Source organism: Thamnophis sirtalis, unplaced genomic scaffold (genome assembly GCF_051295495.1).
Source record: "Thamnophis sirtalis isolate CommonGarterSnake01/CBP01778 unplaced genomic scaffold, rThaSir2_p1.2 scaffold_14, whole genome shotgun sequence".
Classification (NCBI taxonomy): Eukaryota; Metazoa; Chordata; class Lepidosauria; order Squamata; family Natricidae; genus Thamnophis; species Thamnophis sirtalis.
This window is the reverse complement of record NW_028261394.1, coordinates 29053288-29077288: the sequence shown is the minus strand read 5'-3', so window position 1 is coordinate 29077288 and position 24001 is coordinate 29053288. Positions and strand designations below refer to the sequence as shown.

General features: G+C 43.1%; 1 protein-coding gene across 1 annotated transcript in view; it reads right to left on the bottom strand.

Annotated features, from left to right (window-relative positions):
• Positions 1-24001, bottom strand: part of NUP93 (nucleoporin 93) — a 138150-nt gene that overhangs the window by 4369 nt on the left and 109780 nt on the right. The window contains exons 10-19 of the mRNA XM_087728545.1: positions 22636-22793; positions 19758-19923; positions 18745-18838; positions 15963-16154; positions 11329-11455; positions 11146-11218; positions 9747-9791; positions 6043-6159; positions 3617-3735; positions 2142-2259 (exon numbers count right to left, since the gene is read on the bottom strand). Of these exons, the coding sequence (XP_087584671.1) occupies positions 2142-2259; positions 3617-3735; positions 6043-6159; positions 9747-9791; positions 11146-11218; positions 11329-11455; positions 15963-16154; positions 18745-18838; positions 19758-19923; positions 22636-22793 (1209 nt within the window). The remainder of the gene's footprint in view (positions 1-2141; positions 2260-3616; positions 3736-6042; positions 6160-9746; positions 9792-11145; positions 11219-11328; positions 11456-15962; positions 16155-18744; positions 18839-19757; positions 19924-22635; positions 22794-24001) is intronic.

The window sequence follows — 24001 nt, the reverse complement described above, 5'->3', positions numbered from 1 at the left end:
TTATATTCCTTGCAGAATACAATTTATAATCCTTCCATTCCCCACTATCCTGTCAGAGCTGAAGAAGCTTCTTGGATGAGAAGCGAAACATCTTCAAAAGAAAAAAAACAAGAAAGTCCAGTTGCCTCCTGAAAAAGCCCCTTTGGGACAACCATAGCCTGGATGGCAGAGAATCTTTATAGACATTTAGCTATACAATTTGGGATGAACACCCTTGGAATGGTGTGGGAGTATGAACAGATTTCCAGAATAATTGCATACCGCAGGAATGATTTGCACTACTCAGGTGACCCTGAGGACACAGATAAACCTCCAAGTGGCCTCAATGACCCTATAAAAGGATGCAAACGACCAGCTGTCTGCAAGGAATATAAATCCTTCCATTCCCCACCGTCCTGTCAGAGCTGAAGAAGCTTCTTGGATGAGAAGCGAAAAATATTCAAAGAAAAACAATAAAGTCCAGTTGCCTCCTGAAAAAGCACCTTTGGGACAATCATGACCAGGAGAACGGAGAATCTCTACAGACTTCCATTCAGTAACTATAGATCCAGTTTAAAGCAAGGATTGTTACCCCGCAATGTTCTCGAGATCCACCTGCTACTTCTCCGGTTTATTGTTGCTACAACTAGCCTCGCAGGGTGACGTGACCTGAGCCTGTCGGTTTTGACTACAACTGGAATGAGCAGGAATCGGAAACGGGAAAATTTGCTGTAAATACGTCTCTCCAAACCACAAAGCAACAGTTGCTCTGTGAGCTCTTGACTGGCTCTTGGTTCAGAGCAGGAAAGGGGCAACAGTCAATCCCCTTCCCTGTGGCCTCTGTATCTCCAAACCATGCCAATGGGAAGGTACAAAATCTTCGTGTTATGTAGCATTGTTAGAGAAGGGGAGAAAACCCCTGCACTGCAAACCTAACTACTGTGTGTGCAGGTAGGTAGGTAGGTAGGTAGGTACCAGTGGTGGGTTACGGCCGATATGCCCCGGTACGGGCGTACCGGTGCCTGCTGGGAGCACCAGGTACCGTTCTGGTACGGTGTTTCAGAAGGCCCGCGTGCCCGCTCTCCTTACCTGTATTTTACCCAACCGGGCCATTTGCGGATGCACACACAGGATACGGTGCCTGTGCAACGCTCCGCCAAGCAGCTGGAGCGTCGCAGGGCAGTGGTGTGCATGCATGCACAGCGGACACCAGACTCCATCGTAGCATATCGGTTGCGACAGGATTCGGAATCCACCCCTGGCAGATACCCTGTTTCCCCTAAAAAAAGACCTCCCCGGATAAGCTGAGCGCAGGCACTAAAATAAGCCCTCCCCCTGAAAATAAGCCCTTCCCTAAAATATTGCAACACAGCAGCAGCCATGAAGTAACCACGCTTGCAGCCTCCTGCATCTCAAAAATAATAAGACCTCCCTGAAAATAAGGCCAAGCGCTTATTTCGGGGGGAGGGGGGTGTCAAAAGAAAATAAGACCCTGTCCTATTTTTGGGGAAACATGGTAGGTAGGTAGAGGTAGATATAGGCTAGCAGAGTCAGCATAATGTTATGACTATTTCATGTCAAGCTTAAATATATAAAATATTGTAATTTAAAACTTTGCTGTGATCTCCTTGTTTTGTTGTTGTTGTTGTTTTATTTGTGCTCGCTAAATCCCCTGCAATTTTTTTTTTTAAATATTTTTCCTAAGCCCTCCATTCACCTGACTCTGGATATCATATAACACTCCCCCTCTCTAATCTGTGACTTAGTTTTAAAACTGAGAAATAATTATGAAAAAATCAAGACAACCGATTGCAAAATCCGATTAAAGCTAAAAAAAAAAAAAAAACCACACACACATTGCAACGCCATCCTACACAAATCGAGAATCTTTAAAAGGCTAAATTAAAACACAAAATAGGCAGAGGAATTGTCGGAATTCTGCCAACAGGCGCCACCACCTGCCCATTGTCTCTTAATGCCATTTTAAGGTTATTTGGTCCATTTCTATGGGCTGCTTCAGTTGAGACCAAAGCAAGAACGGTTAGTAAATGGCCACTTTCTCCAGTGTAAAATTCAGTCATCTCTATTTGGAGGTTAAAGTATTAGACTCAAAATCAACTAAAGTTGTACAGTTTCGGAGAAAAAAAGGTGAGGAAGCTTACATCAAAGGCCCGATCAATGTGGCCAGCATGATACTCGTCAAAAAACGTGATCAGGTCTAACAGAAGGTAGAACGTTGAGTCTACTGGCTTCTTGGTGCTTATTCCTTGGGCTTTATATCTGCAACAAATGGAAAGCAGACAAGCCATTAAAACTTTGGGAATGAGGATTACCTAAATTGGATAAATGGGATAGATATTAAAGGTAAAGGTTCCCCTAGCACAGTGTTTTTCAACCACTGTGCCGTGGCACACTAGTGTGCCGTGACATAGTGTAAGGTGTGCCGCGGGAGAATTACTTTATATATAGTCAATATAGGCATAGAGTTAAATTTTTTTAACATTTTCTAATGGTGGTGTGCCTCGTGATTTTTTTCATGAAAAAAGTGTGCCTTTGCACAAAAAAGGTTGAAAAACACTGCCCTAGCATATATGTGCTAGTTGTTCCTGACTCTAGGGAGCAGTGCTCATCTCCATTTCAAAGCCGAAGAGCCAGCGCTGTCCAAAGACATCTCTGTGGTCATGTGGCCGGCATGACTAAACACTGAAGGTGCACGGAATGCTATTACCTTCCCACCAAAGGTGGTTCCTATTTTTCTACTTGCATTTTTCACATGCTTTCGAACTGCTAGGTTGGCAGAAACTGGGACAAATAATGGGAGCTCACTCCGTTATGCGGTGCTAGGGATTCGAACAGCGGAACTGCCGACCTTCTGATTGACAAGCTCAGCATCTTAGCCACTGAGCCACCGCATGAAATTATTAATACTATTATTGTGAATTGGATTAATATAAAAAAATGGATAAGAAGTCAAGCACAAAAGAGAAGAGATATTAGACCTTTTCCTTTTATGTATGTGTAAATAATATAATGAGGATTATATAAATTTGATAAGTGCAATAGAGACTATTAACAATTAGCGTGAATTGGATCAATATGAATGAGAACTTAGTCAAATTTGTTTATATAAAACATACATGAAGATAGAGATAAAGATGAGGAGTTAGGCATTTCTTGTTTATGTATGTTTGAACAATGTAATGAGGATTACTTCAATTTGATCAATGGGATAGAGATTACTAGTACTGTTATTGTGAATTGGACTAATATGAATGATAGAACCAATTCTGTTCACACACAATACGGATGTATATATATATATTAAAATAGTAATAATAATAATTAGATAGATGATAGATAGATAGATAGATAGATAGATAGATAGATAGATAGACAGACAGACAGACAGACAGACAGACAGACAGACAGACAGACAGACAGACAGACAGATAGCCTAGATCAGAATAGACCCATCCCTAAAACGCAGCAGCATATCTGCTATTTTAACTCCATGCGTGACCTCTGGCTGCATAATCCAAGGCTTCTCCCAATCTTCAGTGTACCAAGGTCAGAAGAAACCTGGCTAATCTGGCATGGGCAGGAATTCTCAAGCCCCCGCCTCAGGCCAGTCACTTACCTCTCAGCAATGGCATGCGCCATGTTCTTCAGCCTTTCCTTGTTGGATTGGGGAGCGCTGACCTGAGACACGATGGGGCTTAGCAGCTTGTTCATCAGCTCAAGGACCTTGTCGGCGTTCTGAGGGAGGCACAAAGAGAGAAAGGGGGCATTGCAGTCAGGAGGCCTTTTGGAAGAAATCATGAGGGGTGGGGGAGGAAGGGGGAGAAGGGCGGGCTCTGGGTCAACCGAGAGTGGCGGCAGTGAGCACAGTCAGCAAAAAGCTTAAGAGAAGCCTCATGCTTTATATCTACAACAAAGTAAAAGCAGGTCTGCCATTAAACCTTCTGGAAGGCTTCACAGCTTTTTGCTACTTTTTAAAAAATAATCTTTATTACCATATTTTTCAGAGCATAAGACGTACCGGAGTATAAAACGTACCAAGATTTTGAAGAAGAAACTTTTTTTAAAAAAAATGTTTTTGCACTCTGCAGACCTCCCAAAAGCGGCCTATTTTTTTGTGAAAACGGGCCCATCCCCCCCAAAAAAGGGCATTTAGGAGGCTTGTAGAGTGCTCGTGGGTGGAGGGGCAAAGTTGAGCCAAAAATGGCCCATTTTTCACTCATTTCTGCCCTCCCAGCACCCAGGAGCACTCTGGAAGCCTCCTAAAGGCTATGCACAGCCATTTTGGTGAAGGGGGCGGGGTTTCAGGAGGCAAAAAATGCTGTATTCAGTGTATAAGACGCACACAGATTTTCAGCCTCTTTTTTGAGGGGAAAAGGTGTGTCTTATATTCCGAAAAATATGGTAGTTTATAAAGTAGCACGCAAAGAAAATACAAAAGTAAAACAACAGGAGAAATAGGGAAGGGAAAAGGGAAGAGAAAAGCCAGGGAAAGATGAAGGGGAAAAAGAAAGAAAAGGTCTTATGACTTCTGACTCCCTTCGGGGCAGTAGAAGAAGGCATTAACATCAAACCTCAACTTTTTACTTTTAGATAATAGTTTAAACCAGGGGTGTCAAACTCAAGGCCTGGGGCCTGGATCCCGCCTGCTGGGTGCTTAGATCTGGCCTGCGGGGCCGCCCTGGAAACAGCAATGGACCGGCCCCTGATGCTTCTGCCAGTGAAAACAGAGCTAGGGAGGGCTGCGGCTGCCCTCCCGAGCTCCGGTTTCACTGGCAGAGGGTTGCAGGAGGCTGTCGCAGCCTAAAATGGAGCTCGGAAGCCCGTTTTCGCTGGTAGAGTGACGTTGAGTGATGTTGAGCTGGCCACGCCCACCCTGGCCCCTCGAGATCAAACACAACCCTGATGCGACCCTCAATGAAATCGAGTTTGACACCCCTAACCATTTCTTTAACAACAACAAATCTATCTAACCGGTAACACCCAAAATCAAAGTTTCATTTTTTCCCCCACCTCAAGCACAAAGTCCAGAAGTGGTTTCCAGGTAGAAGTAAAAGTATTTGTATTTTTTTTCTTTGATCAGAACAGTCAATTTAGACATCTCTGCTAACTCCATCACAACCTGATGTGTGTTTAGAGGTAGTCCTTGACTTACAATAGTTCACAGTGACCATTCAAAGTTATTGAAAAAAGTGACTTATGACCATTTTTCCACACTTACAACCTCTCCATGGCCACGTGATCAAAATTCAGATGCTCGGCAACTGACTCCTATTTATGACTGTTGCAGTGTCCCGGGGTTCATGTGAGCCCCTTTTGCGACCTTCTGACAAGCAAAGTCAATGGGGAAGTGAGATTCACTTTACAACCGAGTTACACTTAACAACTGCAGTGATTCGCCTCACAACTGTGGCAAGAAAGGCCATAAAACAGGGCAAAATTCATTTAACAAATGTTTCGCTTAGCAACAGAAATCTTGGATTCCATTGTCATAGTAAGTCAAGGACTATTTGTATTTGTATCCTGTCTTTTAGGTAAAATGAGGACCCAGATTGTTTGGGGCAATATGCTGACATTGTAAACTGCTTAGAGAGGGCTGTAAAGCACTGTGAAGTGGTATATAAGTCTAAGTGCTATTGCTATTCCTATCCAATGGGTGTTTTTGTCATTTGCAGTCAGAAAATGGCAAAAAAAAATATTGCAAATTGTGATCTTGTGGCTACAGGATGCTGCAATCAATTGTAAATGCCAGCAAAAGTTGGAAGGGACTTTGTAGGTCATCTAGTCCAACACGCCACCCAAACAGGAGACCTTCCATCATTTCTGACAGATTGCAGTCCAATCTCTTCTTGAAAACCTCCAGTGATGAAGCTCCCACAACTTCTGAATGCAACTTCTGTTCCTTTGGTGGAAACAGAAATAATTTATCCTTATTTCTAGGTTGAATCCCTCCTTGATCAGTCTAAGTGCTACGGCCTTTTATTATTTTCACTAACAACGCAAAGCAACGGACATATCCAATGCATTTTTGAAACCCCACTTTACCTTGGCAAGGTCGTAAAGTTTGGCGGCTTCTTCAAACAATCCTTTGCTTTCTGCCACGGAGGCCACTTTGTTAATAATTGGTTTGGTGTCTCGAGTAAACTTGTCAATAACTCCAGTCTGATGAAAGATGACAAATTAAAAAAAAAAAGGTGAGATAAAATATTTGGAAAACCAAATAGTGTCAGGCCCAGCCCAAGAGCGATAGAGAACAATCCAGTCAATTATTTACTAGCTATAGTAAGAATCTTGCCAGACTAAACTTTGACTGCTCTCACCCAAACGGAGATACCCTGAGAGATTCTAGAGCAGTGGTGGCTAACCTTTTTGCCATCGCGTGCCAAAAGCGGGGGAGTGTACGGGCGTCATGCAGGAATGTTCCCCCCTCCCCCCATTTTGGCACACAATGGCACGGTGGACCCATTTTTCACTCTCCCCAGGCTCTAGACTCTAGCCCTTTCTAGGAGCTTGGAGAGGGTGAAAAAGGCCCTCCCCACCACCGGAGGCCAGAAATGGCCCATTTGCCAACTTGCTGTCGGACCGAAAGGCCCGTTTTTCACTCTCCCCCGGCTCCAGAGACTTTCTGGGAGCCTGGGGAGGGTGAAAAAGGCCTTCCCCAACACCCCCCGAGGCCCTCTGGAGGCCAAAAACAGCCTGTTTCCCAAGTTCTGGTGAGCTGAGCTCGCATGCCCACCAAAAGCGGCTTTCCATATTCTCTTCCTTTGTCTTGATCCAGTTCCGGGCTTTGCTGCCTCATTTGTCCCCCACTCCACCCCTTCTTGGAATGTGCTTCCTCTTTCTGGGAAAGTGGGGGGGTCTCCCACCCCCAGTCTGGGAACCGGCACCATTCCACAAGGACATGCAGGATGCAGGCAGTGCACAAACCCACCACGTCCCACCCAAGTCCCTGGAGCCCAAAGGTTTGGGGGCCAATGCTATAGTTCATCACACTGCCCGCCCCTCACTTCGTAGACACATTCCATCAGAATGGTGATCAATTCCTGAACTCTCTATAGCTAGTGATTTCAAGTACACCTAATTTTTTGTTGTTGCAATTCTTTCATCTCTTATTTATAGGTTGTATACACAGCTAGATAAGACTGCAATTAAAGATATTACGAGATGATAAGTGAATGATTAGATAAGGTAAAGTTTCCCCTCAGACATATGTGCTAGTCATTCCTGACTCTAGGGGGCAGTGCTCATCTCTGTTTCAAAGCCGAAGAACCAGCGCTCTCCGAAGATGTCTCCGTGGTCATGTGGCCGGCATGACCAAACGCCAAAGACACACAGAACGCTGTTACCTTCCCACCAAAGGTGGTTCCTATTTTTCTACTTGCATTTTTTATGTGCTTTTGAACTGCTAGGTTGGCAGAAGCTGGGACAAGTAACGGGAGCTCACTCCGTTACGCAGCGCTAGGGATTCGAACCAGCGAACTGCTAACCTTTCTGATTGAAATCTTCAGCGTCTTAGCCACTGAGCCACCATGTCTCTAGGTCCCACAAATAATAGATAACATTGAAGCTAAATAAAATGATTTTCTGATTAAAGTGGTCACCGTAGGAAGTCTAACTTTAGCTGACATTTGAACGCATTTCCCGTTACGAAAGATCTAAAGATGAATAATGCATCTGCCATGTTGCAAAAAAAACAAAAACCATTATATATTTTAAGCTGTCTGCTCCTTCTTGTTGCTACAGAGTTGGTAAACTCTGAAGTTTTCACCGATTCAACTGAATGCTGGCTTTGCTCAAATCGCTCTCCCAAAAAAGGTTTTTCCAAGTTATTAATATTCATAGTGAGCCAAAACATGCTAAAACATCTCAAGGTTTTTGTCTCACAAAAGAGATTCCTGGTTTCCAACAGTATGTGAGAACATTTGTGAACATTTATTTTCATTTATTTTCTCCTTTGGTGTATTTTGCTATAAACAACATATATCCTCTAATTCAATTTAAACATAGAGAGCATTTCTTTCAATTTTTCTACAATTAACAATATACTATAATTTTTTGTTTCTTAATTAATTACATAACAATAACAATCATACTTGATCTACTAATGTAACTCTTTTCCCTTTTTTTCCTCTTTTAACCATTTTCTCTTGGGCTCTGAAAAATTCCACTTTTAATTCTTTTTCTTTTTCTCCCCCTATCTCCTAACTTCTTCTTTTTCTTTTTCCTATTTTTGTGTCAACTGGACAGGGCTTCAAATGGGCCATGTGACTAACTGTTTGAGAAAAGGGGGGAAACTTTTTTATTTTTAATCAGGTTAAAACAGTGGGAATATTCAGTGTCGGTTTTCACCTGTATGTGCCAGTATGTCTAATAAACCAATTCTTTCAGCAACCTACTTGCCTTGGAGTTCTGTTCATTACGGATGTATTACTTGGCATCCTGACGTTCCCAATGTCTTTTTTTCAGCTTGAGATGTTGGAGGGGATCCTTCCTGAGCTTCTTTCTCTGCCCAGCTGCAGGTTCCCCTGCCCCCTTATTGGATCATTCCCTAGGCAACATCCCTATCCCCTCCTTTGGTCCCAAGGCCATTCCTACATGCCATTACATCCTGACCCTTCCTGGCCCTGCCTTCCCCAGATGACCTAAAACTGTCACAGCAAGAGCTGAATCTTCCTTAACTAGCAATTTAAAATGGCTCTCTGCATGCAAAATGAGAAGCTGTGCCAGGCTTCATATCTGACTCAGAAGAAGAGCTCCGGAAATGCACAGGGATGGCAGCAGAATTTATCTGCAACTGATTAAACAGGGAAACACGAAACATGCGGTGTTCATGAATCGCCGATGCCCAAACAGAAACCTGCATGTTTACGGGTTGGGTTGATTCACATGTGGAATGAAATAGGATCAATTTTTTCCAAATATGGAATGAAGTGTACAATTTAAATGACTGCGGTGGTAAAGTGGGAACAGTGCAGTGTTCTGACCTAGGCTTCCTCAGCACCACGAAGCCGAATCCTTGTCCTGATAAACCCTTTTTATTTAATTCACAGTGAATTCCTCTCCAGCAAAGTCTTCTCTCTCCCACAGTCTTTCAAGTTAGTTCACAATTACCGACCTTTATCAGGCTTGGAGATATCTTTCTGCTGCCATAATACTTGGCAAGAATGCGGGAATGAACTAATTCTCTCCTGCAAATTCCACTCCCCTTTCGCTCCTCTTTTATTTCCTCTGGGAGGGGCCATTCACCATCCACCTGTGGCCTTACTCCCAAGTCGACCCTTGATCCTTAGCTGTTGCCTTCATCTGGCAACTCTGTGCATGTGCATGCTGGGAACAGGCTCCAGCTGTTCTTCTGCCTCACTGATGTCTGACTCCGAAGGCAGCTGATAACTGTTGGATGGCCCTGGCCCCCTCTCTGCCTCTGACACAGAGCCCTCATCCAAGCCTTCCCCAGACTCCAGGACTGGCCCATGTTCCTCCCCAAGCTCCTCACTGTCCAAATCTGCTGCCAGCTCTGCTGGCCGCTGGTGGGCCACAACATGCGGTCCATCCAAAAGTAATAATAGACAAATGGCATTTCCAATTCTTAAATACTTCAAAACAAATACTGTTTTTAAACTAACAGCAGAAAGCCCACTGCCTATTCTTTCATTTCTGACATACAATTCAATAATATTTTGGCCTTATACTCAACATTCAGTGTCATTGGGCTATTGAAAACAAGGGAAGAGATCTATATAAGAAGTTACCTTTCTACTGCCATCGTTCTCCAGTTTTCCAAGAATCATGTCAAACTATCCATGGAAGAAAAAAAACAAAAACAGAGTTAGGGGAGTTATACAGGTACTCCCATTATGAGCCATGGTAGTGCAGTGGTTAGAGTGCAGTGCTACTTCTGCTGACTGCCAGCTGACTGCACTTTGGCAGTTCGAATCTCACCGGCTCAGGGTGGACTCAGCCTCCCATCCTTCCAAGGTGGGTAAAAATGAGAACCCAGATTGTTGGGGGCAAATAGGCTGACTCCGTAAACTGCTTAGAGAGGGCTATAAAGCACTGTGAAGCGGTATACAAGTGTTATTGCTATTATGAATCATCTAGATTTTAATGGATACAGGCAGTCCTCTGACAAATTGCTGACAACTGTTTGAAGTTACGACCGATCCACCAAAACTTACTTATGACACGCTCCCCAAATTACGGCTGCTGAAGCACCTTTGTTGTCATTCGCCCTTATCAGTGACCACAGGGACCCTGAAGTGGCCACACCCCACCAGGTATGATCCATCTCTCAACATGCATTCTAAATAGAGAATGGGGGTGGGGGGTGGGAATGCACCCTATGCATGTCCCAAATGAGCTTTTTCAGGAGGCAACTGGACTTTCTAGTTTTTTCTTTGAAGACCTTTCGCTTCTCATCTAAGAAGGTTCTTCAGATCTGACAGGATGGTTGGGAATGGAAGGATGTATATTCCTTGAAGATAGCTGGTCATTTGCATCCTTTTAGAGGGTCGTTGAGGCCACTTGGAGGTTTATCTCTGTCCTCAGGGTCACCTGAGCGGCGCTCCTGGTTCCTGCAGTCTGCAGTTTTTTGGAAATCTGTTCATACACCCACCCCATGAACAGATTCCACCACCACCACCATCCCCGCAAAACTGCAGACTACAGGAATCATTTGCACCACTCAAGTGACTCTGAGGACACAGATAAAACTTCCAAGTGGCTTCAAGGACCCTCTAAAAGGATGCAAATGACCATCTAACTGCAAGGAATATAAATCCTTCCCTTCCCCACCATCCAGTCAGAGCTGAAGAAGCTTCTTGGATGAGAAGTGAAATGTCTTCAAAGAAAAAAACAAGGAAGTCCAGTTGCCTCTTGAAAAAAGCACCTTTGGGGCAACCATGACCTGGATGGTTGAGAATCTTTACAGACTTCTATTTTTGTTTTGCTTTTAGTATTGCTGTTGATTTTATTGCTTTTGTTTGTGGTACTATGACCGTCATAAAGATGGCAATTGTGAAACATGAAAAAAAAATATCCAGGGATTTCTGAACCCAGTAAGAGAGTCTCAAGTGCAGAGTAGGCCCCTCTTATGAAAAGCAGGAATTCCAACCTAACAGGAGGAAAGTCACCAGATGGCCCCTTGCCTACCTCTCGGCTCTCGATCACCAGCTCGCTCACACAACGCAGGAACATGTTTTCACCTTGGCTGTCCTTCTCGTTCCTAAAACAAGGACCACAAAGCGGTCAGCACCGTGGATCCCGCTTCACGGTTGCAGCCATTCAAACCCAGGCACCCTTCCCAGCTTTCGCTTAAGTAGGGCAGGAACCAACCTGAGGAAATAGAAGTACTGCAAAGCTTCCCGGGGATCCGTCGACTCGAACTTGCGGGTGTACAACATCAGGAGCCGGACAAAATTCAGGCGCCGGGTGGCTGGAGGGCCGCCAGCTTCATGGCTCACTGAAATGGGAACGAGACAAATATCATGCAATGGCACCGTTTTGTTCAAGAAGGAACGATGGCTATCCAGAAGGACAAAAATCTACATTGACATGCAACCCGCTTCCAGTTCCCAGGCATTCAGAATGCAAAGATTGAAAACCTTTCCAAAGGTCTCTAACCAACAACCTATGACGAGAAAAGCTACTGGGAAGAGAGTAAGACAAGAAATTCTAACACTGTTGTTTTCATGCCCCTGCCGGAGCCTGGGTTTGTGGAGAAGGACAAGCCAGACCTGGAGCCAAGGGAGGTCAAGGGAGCAGCTTCATGTCAGGGTTCCAAATAGCATCCAAAATTAAATCAGAGTCCAAGGCAAAGTATTGCTAAAAATTCCAATTTATTAAGAGAGCCACGTTGGCACATTTGGGAAAACCCGAATCTAAAAGCTTCCCGGTTTTCCCCACCCAGTTGAAAGTTCACAACCTTGCCCCCACACTCACCAGCCCATCCCATGGTCCAATCTTCCCCTGCCATGCTGGCAGTTCCACCCATCTAGTTCCGCTCAGGTGCAGAGGTGCAAAGACAAAGGATGACCTTGGCTTTCTAGAAAGAATTTTGTTATGGCTACATCGCATCTAACTACGTACAATCCCCATTCCCATTTTCCCACAATAGAAAAGGCATAGTAGAATAACAGAGTTGGAAGGGACCTTGTAGGTCTTCCAGTCCAACCTCCCACCTAAGCAGGAGACCCTACACCATTTCTGATGGATGTACAATGTCTTCTTGAAAGCCTCCAGTGATGAAGCTCCCACAACTTCTGCTATTCCATGGGTTGATTGTTCTCACTGTCAGAAGATTTCTCCTTATTTCTAGGTTGAATCTCTCCTTGTTTAGTTTCTATCCATTATTCCTTGTCTGGCCTTGGAAAATAGCTTGACATCCCCCCCCCTCCTTTCTATGGCAGACCCTCAAATATTGGAACACTGCTACATTGTCACCCCGGGTCCTTTTTTTCATTAAACTAGCCATGCCCAGTTCCTGCAACCATTCTCCATGTGTTTTAGCCTCCAGTCCCATAATCATCATAATATATCTTGGCTGCCATTTGTATTTAATATCTTTTCTGTCACACTTGTAATACTGCACCCAGTTCTGGTCACCACAATAGAAAGAAATGTTGAGATCCTGGAAAGTGTGCAAAGAGCAACAAAAATGATAAGGGTTCTGGAGGCTAAACTGCACAATGAATGGTTGAAGGAACAAGGTCTATCTTAGTCTATTGAAGAGAAGGATTAGGAGTGACATGATAGCAATCTTCTAGTACTTGGGGGGCTGTCACAAAAGAGGGCACTTCTCTAGGGCACCAGAGGGCATGGCAGGAAATACCAGGTGAAGAGAGAGATCCAAACTACAGGTAAGGAGAAATTTTCGGACAGTGAGAAATTAATCAATGGAGTAGCATGCTTCCCAGAAGTGTGGGTCAGTGGTGAAATTTATTTATTTTTACTACCGGTTCTGTGGGCGTGGCTTGGTTGGCATGGCAGAGGAAGGGTACTGCAAAATCCCCATTCCCACCTTTCTGTTAAAATATTTTTATATCTAATGATATTTTTTGTACTACTAATATTTGGATGTGTCAGTGCTTCCATTGTTGAAAGCCACATTGGTATTTCTAAATAGTATTTCCCTTTCACTCTTTCCCATATTGTGAGCAATCCATTCCTTACATAATGCCTTTGAAAATAGCCATGTGCCTTGCTTTTACCATACCACAAAAATACATGCCAACCTAGCTGCAAATCGTGTTAATAATCTTGTATTACTCAGTAGAATCCATTCTTTCAACCAAGCTAACCCCGCTGCTTGATAATACAATTCCCAATTTGGTAATCCAAATCCACCTCGAATTCTTGCATCTTGCAACATTTCTTAGGTCCTCCAGAACCTGTCAGAACCTGCTGGATTTCACCTCTGTCATGGGTGCTCTATCACTGGAGGTTTTCAAAAACAAACTGGATAATCATTCAACAGGGATGGTATAACTCCTGCCTTGAAGTTGGGACTGGACTAGTAAGACCGCCAAGGTACCTTCCAACCCTGTGGTTCTATGTTTTTATATTGTGTTTTAACTGTTTATTTTTTTTGTATTTTTTGTATTTTATTAAAATTTATATGCCGCCCTTTTCCCTGAGGGGACTCAGGGCGGCTTACAACCATTAGGGAGGGGGTACAATACAAAATAAACAATATGTAAACAAGATAAGTAGTAACCATTCTTTAACCATTCTTTGCCACCCAGAATTACTGGTTTGAGATGGAAGGCTATACAAGTTGTATGAATGAATGAATGAATGAATGAATGAATGAATGAATGAATGAATGAATGAATGAATGAATGAATGAATGAATGAATGAATGAATGAATGAATGAATGAATGAATGAATAGAACCAGAAGAGTAACAATAATATCTAGTTGCATTGGTTGTGATATGTCAATCTAACCTCCAGCTACTGATAAAATAGGGGAGGAGGACCTTTCAACATTTTAGACTTTTTTTAAAGGCTTCGAATACCAAACACAAATTAATTCCTTGAAGGAAGAGAAAGAGGGAAGGAGGCAAGGATTCTTAGATTTTTATGATATCTGAGCTGAAGGTTCATATTTTCTCTCCCGCATATGAAAGCAAGACAATAAGCTCAATCTCCTGGTGTTCATTTATTTTTCTCGGCTGTTGATTTGGCTGCCTTCCACCATGTGGTGACAGTCACCAGAACTGGGGAACTTTTATAACTGCAACAGCTGTTTATGGGATTAGCCCAGGAAACAGAAAACAAAACTTTCATTGAGAGGCAATAATAATACACTGTGGTTACCAAAAGGCCACTGCATCGTACTTCTTAGGGCTGCTTTCAGCAAGCCCAAGAAAAGAACAAAAACACTGGTCTATGAATTGTTCCCACCAATTACTTTGTGGGCAGCTACTCTGAATAACCCGGGGTCACGCTTCTAAAATAAAATAAATGCTGATAAGAGAGGAGTACCATTGGAAGAGACATATCATGCCAAATTGTGACATTATTTTATCCTTCAAAAAGGGATGGTTGGCCTAATCTTATTAACTTATCAAATTAAGGTACATTGAGCTTTGTTTTATTTAGAAAAAAATGAAAAAAAAATGTAGTGGAAACTCAACATTTTGTGCCAAATGTTGACGTTTGGAATTTTGACAGGTATACAGCATGTTACCTGTCAGCTACTTACCTGTGCAACATGACATTATGAATAAGCCATTCCACACCCTTCGTGCAACTGTCATGAGGTCATAAGGAATCCCTTTCAGACCCTGGAATGCTGATGGTCCACTTAAAAGGAAGCTATTCATCTGTCTAATTCAGAGTTTCTCAACCTTGGCAGCTTGAAGATTTCTGGACTTCAACTCCCAGAATTCCTCAGCCAGAATTCCCTTTGCTGACTGGGGAACTCTGGGAGTTGAAGTCTACACATCCTCAGGTGGCCAACATTGCAAAATGCTGGTCAAATTATTTTAAAGAACACTACTTTTCGGAGTGTGAGACGCACTTCACCCCTCCTAAAAGTGGGTGAAAATTGCAGTGTGTCTTATGCACCAAATGTTGCTGAAGACCTGCCCACTCCCAGCCCCAATCCTTTTCAGCCTCTGCTCGTTGCATTTTCAGCCTCCGCGCACCCCATTTCTGGCCTCCATGCATCGCATTTTCAGCCGGTTCCAGGCAGTGGGGATCAGCAGCGGTGAATGGGCTGCAGCAACGGTGAGTGGGCCGCGGCAAACAGGCCATGTCAAATTGGCCACGGCAGCAGCAAGCAGGTTGCAGCGGCTAATGGATGGTGGCGAATGGGCCACAGAGGCAATGAACAAGATGCAGCAAATGCTAGAAGGCAAAGGCAAATTTTTGTTTCTTGTTTCTTGTAGATAAGTGCGTCTTATACTCCAAAAAATACGGTATCTCTCTTATTATGTGTCATGTGTGTCTCACATGTCAGTCTATCTGTCAGGACTATAGCCATGTTCCTTTTGGATATTTGGCCTGCCACACTTCTATTCTACTATGCTGTTTCTATAGTGGGGAATTGGGAGGGGGGATAGTACGGAGTAGAATGTTATGTAGCCAAAACAAAATTCCTTTATAGAAAGCCAAGATCATCCTTTGTCTTGACATCTCTGCACTTGACTGGAACTGGATGGGTGGAACTGCCAGCATGGCAGTGGGAGATTGGACCACGTGATGAACTGGTGGGTGTGGGGGGGAAGATCATGAACTTTTAACTTGGGTGGGGAAAACTGAGAAGCTTCAGATTCAGGTTCTCCCAGATGTGCCAGCACGGCTCTCTTAATAAATTGGAACTTTGAGCAGTACTTTGCCTTGGACTCTGGTTTAATTTTGGATGCTATCTGGAACGCTGACACTATCGTTCAGATGGCTCATCCAATCTTTATTCCCCGAAGGATCCCAACACTGCGTTGAACACAGACCAACAAAACTTACAGAGTTGTGCGCTCTGCCCAGAAGATTTCAGCAACAGCTTCAGTTCAAAGAGAACCAAGGCCACATGCACAGCGTGGCAACGCAAACGTTCAGTACGGAAAAGGAAAGCGATGGCTGCTTCGAACTGGGCCGTGAGGAACAAGACTTGGAAGTAAAGGAAGGGCTGCTGGTTCACGGCAAAATGCGATTCACCTGAAGGGAAAAAAGCACAAGGGAAGGATGATTTCACAGCTGTTCTTCAAGGATGCAGGGGTCCCTTGTCCAAAAACAGATCGGGAAAGCAGAAATGTTGCTCAATGGTTTATTTTATTGGTAGAGGTCATCCTTGACTGATGACCACATTTTAGCTCAGAGCTTCTGTTTCTAAGCCAAACATTTCTGAAGTGATTTTTTTGCCCCACTTTACAACCTTTTTTGCCACGGTTGTTAAGTGAATCACTGCAGTTGTTAAGTTAGTAACTCGGTTGTTAAGGGAATGTGGCTTCCCTCTTCACTTTGCTTGTCAGAAAGTCGCAAAAGGAGACCACCTGACCCCAGGATACCGCAATCGTCATAAATACAGACCAGTTGCCAAGCATCCGAATTTTGATCACGTGACCAGGGAGATGCTGCAACGGTCGTAAGTATGAGAAACAGTCATCAGCCACCTTTTTTTTCCAGTGTCATCATAACTTCAAACAGTCACTAGATGAATGGAATACCTATGTTCTGGTTTTCTTTTCTTTTTTCTTTATTTTTTTAAACATAAATATCATCTTTGCAACATTTCTACATCGTTCAGCATCCATTATACTCCTATTATCCGTACATATATATACCTCTGTCTGTCTGTCTGTCTGTGTCTGTCCGTCCATCCATCCTATATGTCTGTCTGTCTGTTATGTCTGTCTGTGTCTGTCTGTCTGTCTCTCTCTCTATCATCTATCTATCTATCTATCTATCTATCTATCTAATGTGTCTGTCTGTCTTTCTATCTATCAATCATATGTCTGTGTCTGTCTATCTATCTATCTAATATGTCTGTCTGTCTGTTTTATATGTCTGTCTCTGTCAGTCTGTCTGTCTGTCTGTCTGTCTATCTATCTATCTATCTATCTATCTATCTATCTATCTTATATGTCTGTCTATTTGTCTGTCTGTCTGTCTGCCTACCTACCTACCTATGTTTGTCTGTCTGTCTATTTTTACACATTTTTCTTATATCCTTCTATGTACATATATTTCTCTTATACTTCTTATTCAGTACTATTTTATATACACTCCACCTTACATTTCCCCCCTCTTGTTAATTCTGCAGTTTTATGATATTTTCTAATTTCTTAATCTTCTCCCCCCTCCCCTTTATTGTTTTCTTTCTTCCAGCCATTGTACCATAAATTCCATACTGAGTAATACTCAAGATTCTTCTTTGCCTTCTGGTTTTCTATCCTGGGCATCCCTCGATGAAAATTAACAAATGACCCAAGTATCAACAAAATCATCAATCTACATTTGAAGGGGAGAGGTGGACCAATTTCCCTACAGCATAACCTTAACGCAATGTGAGAGAAAATTCTTTCCTTAACATTAGGAAGGGTTTGTTTTTTTTTTTTTTAATGATTTAAAATTCTTGACACTTCCCAGAAGCCTGACACAGCATCTTAATACCTGGACAGATTTAACAGGAAAACTACAGAACAGGTGGCAGGACAGATGTAATCATAAACATTTCTTAAATATTACTGCTAAGAGAATAGTACCAGTCTGGCTTTTGAAGAAAAACCACAAATTGGCAGTTTCTGAGTCTTTACTGAAGCCAAGATGTTCATACAAGAACACTTACTTTGACACATCATGTCAGTTTATTGAAGATATTCATTTTTAAAAGTCCCAACACCAGTTCTATTCAAGATCTCAGATCACCTTTCTGCATAATTGAGTTTATTTTCAGAAATCTCCAGTTACTGTCCCTAGCCAGTGGTGGGCTTCAAATAATTCAACAACCAGTTCTCTGCCCTAATGACCATCTAGGTAGGTGGGGCTCGGTGGTCATGTGACTGTGTGGGCGTGGCCAACTCAACGTCACTCACGTCGATGGGTGCTTTGCTTTAACTGTTACAATGTAACAGGGGGTTAACCGGAGAGGCAGTTTCTGTAAGCAGGGCAATAAAGATTAGACTAGAAACCACACCAGAATGTTTCCTTCCTGCCTTCCTTACAGGATTAGCCTGTAAATTGAAAAAAACCCTGTAAGTGGAAAAAAAACAAAATAAGATTTCTTCCAACAGCCGAACTGCTTAGAAAGTTAAAAACTGGTTCTCCTGATTAGGTGCAAACTGGCTTAATCCCACCACTGTCCCTAGCTGAATTTACCGTAATCTTCAAGCAGTTGTTTCTGGAATTGGGACAAAGTCAGCCTGTCTTGGGGTGCGCTAGAACTGTTCTCGTCAAAGCATACTTGATTCAGCTAGAAAAAGAGGTCATCCTTGACTGATGACCACATTTTAGCTCAGAGCTTTTGTTTCTAAGCCAAACATTTCTGAAGTGATTTTTTGCCCCACTTTACAACCTTTTTTGCCACGGTTGTTAAGTGAATCACTGCAGTTGTTAAGTTAGTAACTCGGTTGTTAAGGGAATGTGGCTTCCCCCTTCACTTTGCTTGTCAGAAAGTCGCAAAAGGAGACCACCTGACCCCGGGATACCGCAACCATCATAAATACAGACCAGTTGCCAAGCATCCGAATTTTGATCACGTGACCAGGGAGATGCTGCAACGGTCGTAAGTATCCCTAGCTGAACTTACCGTAATCTTCAAGCAGTTGTTTCTGGAATTGGGACAAAGTCAGCCTGTCTTGGGGTGCGCTAGAACTGTTCTCGTCAAAGCATACTTGATTCAGCTAGAAAAAGATAGAAAAAGTAACTTGGGCATCTCTCTTTCCTTTCCCACGCATGCAATACATTTTTTCAAAAGTGGAATGGGCCTATGGAAAGCTACAACACTGGATGGAGAGTACCAGTTGGAGGAGCTGGCAGCAAGGTCTGGCAAAAACTGGGAAGTATGGTAATCATGGAATAGACTTCACGTGGGTACAACAAGATCCAGAGGCACTCTGAAGAAATGGGGCTATCCAGTGGCTTCTGCCCTTTGCGATTGTGGTGACATGCAGAAAACAACACATGTGTATTTATGTCCTTTGTGCTCTGATCAGTGTCACACCTCAGGACTCTTTGGGAGTGTGACAGAATGCAATTTATGTTGCTAGTTTCTGGCCAAGTTTCTGTTTAACTTGTACATTTTTTGATCTTGTATTTTACATTTGTGTGAAGAGAGATTTCTTAAAACAAACCAATAATGACTTAGAAGGATAAAATTCTAGTTACTGATGAAAATAACTAGAATGATTCCAGTGTATTCGGTACCTGGTGCTCCAGGTAGGATCCAGTACGCCCGTACCAGGGCATACAGCCTGCAACCCACCACTGGTGTGTGTCTCCTGGCACACAGGTGGCAAAGTTATCTCTTGAAAGAGGGGGAGAGAGAGGGAGAGGAGGAGAGGGGGAGAGAGAGGGAGAGGAGGAGAGGGGGAGAGAGAGGGAGAGGAGGAGAGGGGGAGAGAGAGGGTGAGGAGGAGAGGGGGAGAGAGAGGGAGAGGAGGAGAGGGGGAGAGAGAGGGAGAGAGAGAGACAGACAGACAGAGAGACAAAAAGACAGAGAGAGAGGCATGGCCAAGGAATTTATGTTCAGTCTCTGGGCAGATGGACAGAAGTTAACCCATGCTCGGACTCTCCAAGCAGAGCACAAGAAAAGCTGATTACCTTCAGCCAAAGATAATCTTCCGTTTTATCTGCAACTTCACTGTGGTTATCGGCAATATCGCACCGGCCTATGATACAATATACAGCTCTTTTGTAAGGGTCGGTGTTGTTTCTCAGAGCCCGTCGGTAATGGAGGCGAAGTTTGTTCTCGGTGGCAGGAGAAAGCCTACAATTTTAAATAAGAGAAGCAGAAACTTGAGATGTCTTCAAAACAGTCAAATCTGGATTTTTTTTTTCTCAAAGTAGCTACCCAATACTTCAAAAGTGGTCATTTCCAAATGCATGTTGGAAGTGTAAAAACAAAGAAGGGACCATTTATTATCTATGGTGGACATGTGATAAAGCAAAATTGGAGTATGATCTATCTTTTCATACAGAAAATCCTGAAAAAATGGAGACAAAGTATGAAACCAGAACTTTTCCTCTGGGCCTTAATGGAAAAAGAACAGGAGAAAAAGTCTGGAACTTTGTTACTACAGTAAAACCTCTGGTCACGACCATAATTCATTCCATAATTTTGGTCACAAACCGATTTGGTTGAGACCTGAACCTAATTCTGGAAATTTGGCGCTTACAAAAAAAATGATGTGGAACTCAGCAGGTTATGAGCAGTTCTGGGGAACTAATAGCGGAAATTTTGAGTAGTTCAGAGAACCGGTAAATATCACTTCTGGTCCCGCCCCCATCTATTCTCTGCCTCCCGAGTCCCAGCTGACCGGGAGGGAATGGGGACTTTGCAGTATCCTTCCCCTGCCACGCCCACCAAGCCACGCCCACCAAGCCATGCACACAAAACCGGCAGTAAAAAAATTAGAATTCCACTAGTGCGTGGAAGGGGAAATTGGCCACACGCTAAAAAGTGAATGTTTTGGTCGGAACCCGATTTGGTCATGGTCAGAAGCGTTCATGACCAGAGGTTCTACTGTATATATGTTGATAACAGCAAGATTATTGTATGTGCAAAAATGGAAGGACATTTTGATTTCTACTCTACAAGAATGGTTGCCGAAGCTGATGGGAGTCAGCTGAAATGGCAAAATGGACTACTTTGCTTAAAGAAAAGAACGTAAGTACTTTTGTTTCCACATGGAAACCGCTTCTGAACTTCTTGCTTGATGTCGAAAAGAATGAAACTTTGACTCTGGGTTTTGTAGATTAGGCTGATAGATTTTTGTAGGAATGACTGGTTTATACTATTATGGTAAAACAAAAAGTTGTGATTGTTCTTAATGCTGTATTCTACCCTGTTTCCCCGAAAATAAGACTTCCCTAGATAATAAGCCCAATCGGGCTTTTGAGCGCAGGCGCTAAAATAAACCCTCCCCCCAAAATAACCCCCCTGAACATATTGCAACACAGCAACAGCCATGAGGTGATCACACTCACTGCCTCCTGCACCTCAAAAATAATAAGGCCTCCCCAAAAATAAGGTCAAGTACTTTGGGGGGAGGGTGTCAAAAGAAAGTAAGACCTTGTCTTATTTTCAGGGAAACATGGTGCTGTAGCAGAGAGTCGTAAGTCAATGCTTTTTTTCCTTTCTTTTTTTCAGTGATTTTTTTCAGAGTGATGCCATCACTCTGCTAAACAACTAATTCCCACAACATTGTAAATTAATTTACTAACTGTATTATTATTATTATTCTCTTCCTTCCCATTACCCATCTCTTCCCACTTATGACTATAACCATATTGCTTGTATCTTTTAATTTATATTGTTTTTATTTGTCTCCTAATACAATTTGATTGCTTATTAGTAACCTTGACCTATCACTAAGTGTTGCATTTTTTTCTTCTTGATGAATATTTCTTATTCTTCTTATGTACACGGAGAGCCTATGCACCAAAGACCAATTCCTTGTGTGTCCAGTCACACTTCGCCAATAAAGAATTATATTCTGTTTCTTTTTCTTTCCTTACCCTCCCTCACTTTCCCTTGCCCCCTCCCCATCCCTGCCCTTTTATTTGCTTTTGAATTTTGTATTTTATAACACTTTATAACCTAATAAAAAAGTGATATATATAAAAAAGTAGCCTTTCTGAGCCAAGCAGCTTTCCTGTGACAGAAATACCGTTTTTGACGCCTTTTTGCTGACTGAATACTGCCGCTCATTTATTTTATATTGCAGAAACAGTATTCACAGTATTTTATATTGCAGAAACTGACCTAATAATATAACTTCAGTAATCCAAATTCAGAGTTGTCACATGGATCGAAAGAACAGTTCCAAAGAACCTCCCACCAGCCTAATGTAGCTTCACACTCAGAAAGAGTGCTCAATTTTAAAAATAGATATGTTCCATTTGAAGGGGGGAAAATAAAAATGCATTTTTTTTCCCAAATGGCTGCACCTTCTGTGAATCCCAACTGCTTCAGAATCATTCGTTGAAGGCAGTGTTTTCTCAACCATGGACACTTGATGATGTCTGGACTTCGACTTCCAGAATTCCCCAGCTAGGGAATTCTGGGAGCTGAAGTCCACACCAGAGGTGGTATTCTAACAGTTCAGACCGGAATTTCAGCTCCGCCCACCCACACCCGACTTTATGGCATCCCATTTAGGCCCTTTTTTTTTTGCCAAAAGCGCATGCAAGGACGGATCACATGCTAGCACGCCCACACGGTGACAATTGCGAACCGGTAGGGAAGGGAAGTGTATACCACCCCTGGTCCACATATCTTTAAGTGGCTATGGTTGAGAAACACTGGTTTAACATACCAAGCATCTTCTGCACGACTTGAAAACTTGAAGTTGATTTTGAAAGGCGAGCAGAAAGTTCCAACCAGAATTCGGATTTTCAGTGGAATTAGCTCTTCTGCTTCCCCTCACCCCCTGGCATTCATACTTTATCCTGGTCTCTTCTGGCATTACCCCAGTACCTTTTGTCTTTGCTGTGCATGTACTCCTGGAACCAAGTTTTGAAATCTCCCAGCTGGTGCTGACCTAAGTTGATCACTTGCATGGCTGCCATTAAATCCCCGCAGCGCATGCAATAGTAAATGATGGCCCAGACAGGATGGCCTTCCACTTCCCCGTCCTAAAATGATACAAGCAGAAAAAAAATGTCCAGAGATTTGACTTGTTACAGAGAGTCCTTGACTTACGACTACAATTGAGCCCAATATTTCGGTTGCAAAGAGAGGCAGCTGTTAAATGAGCTGTGCTCCAGTTTACAACCTTTCTTGCTACAGTTGTTGTTGAATGAATCTGGCTTCCCCATTGACATTGCTTGTCAGAAGGTCGCAAAAGGAGATCAGGTGACCCAGGGACCCTACAACCATCATAAATATGAGACAGTTGCCAAGTGGCTGAATTTTGATCATGTGACCCTGGGGATGCGGCAATGGTTGTAAGGGTGGAAATAGTCATGTCACTTTTTTCAGTGTTGTTGGTCACTGTTCTGACCGAGGCTTCCCAAGAGCATGAAGCAACTCCTGACCAAAACCCTTTTATTAATTGACTGTGAATTCTGCTCATTCACATCCAGCAAAGTCTTTCAAGGGAGGATTTACAGTCACAGACCTTATCTGGCTTGGAGAGCTGACAGGCCGATATCTGCAAAACTTGGCAAGGAGTCTCAGAGAGTCACGAACCAATTAAGCAAACTAATTGTCTCCTGCAAACTCAACTCCCCTTTCACTCCTCTTTTATTTCCTCTGGGAGGGGCCGTTCATTGTTCACCTATGGCCTTACTCCCAAGTTGACCCTTGTTCTTTAGCTGTTCCCTTTGTTTGGCAACTCTGCGCATGGGCACACTGGGATCAAGCTCCAGCTGTTCTTCTGCCTCACTGATGTCTGACTCTGAAGGCAGCTGATAACTGGCATACAGCTCTGGCCCCCTCTCTGCCTCTGACACAGAGCCCTCATCTGAGCCTTCCCCAGACTCCAGGACTGGCCCATGTCCCCCCCCCCCCCCCCGCAAACCTCCTTGCTGTCTGAATCTGCTGTCAGCTCCGCAGACCGCTGGCAGGCCACAACAGTCACTAAATGAATTGTTGTAAGTCAAGGGCTGCTATATTGTAGCAAAGACCTTGAAAGTAGAAGATAGGAAACACATGTTTAAAATCTAAGTGGTACGTACAATTGACCGAAGATCCCTCTGTATAAAAATAGGTCTTGCATACCGTTAAAAAAATACTCTTTGTGATATTCAAATATTGTCTGCCTCTTAGAAAAGGTGCTTTATTCTATGTGTACGTATTTTTAGACATTATATCTGCATATTCATGAATGCAAATTTCATCT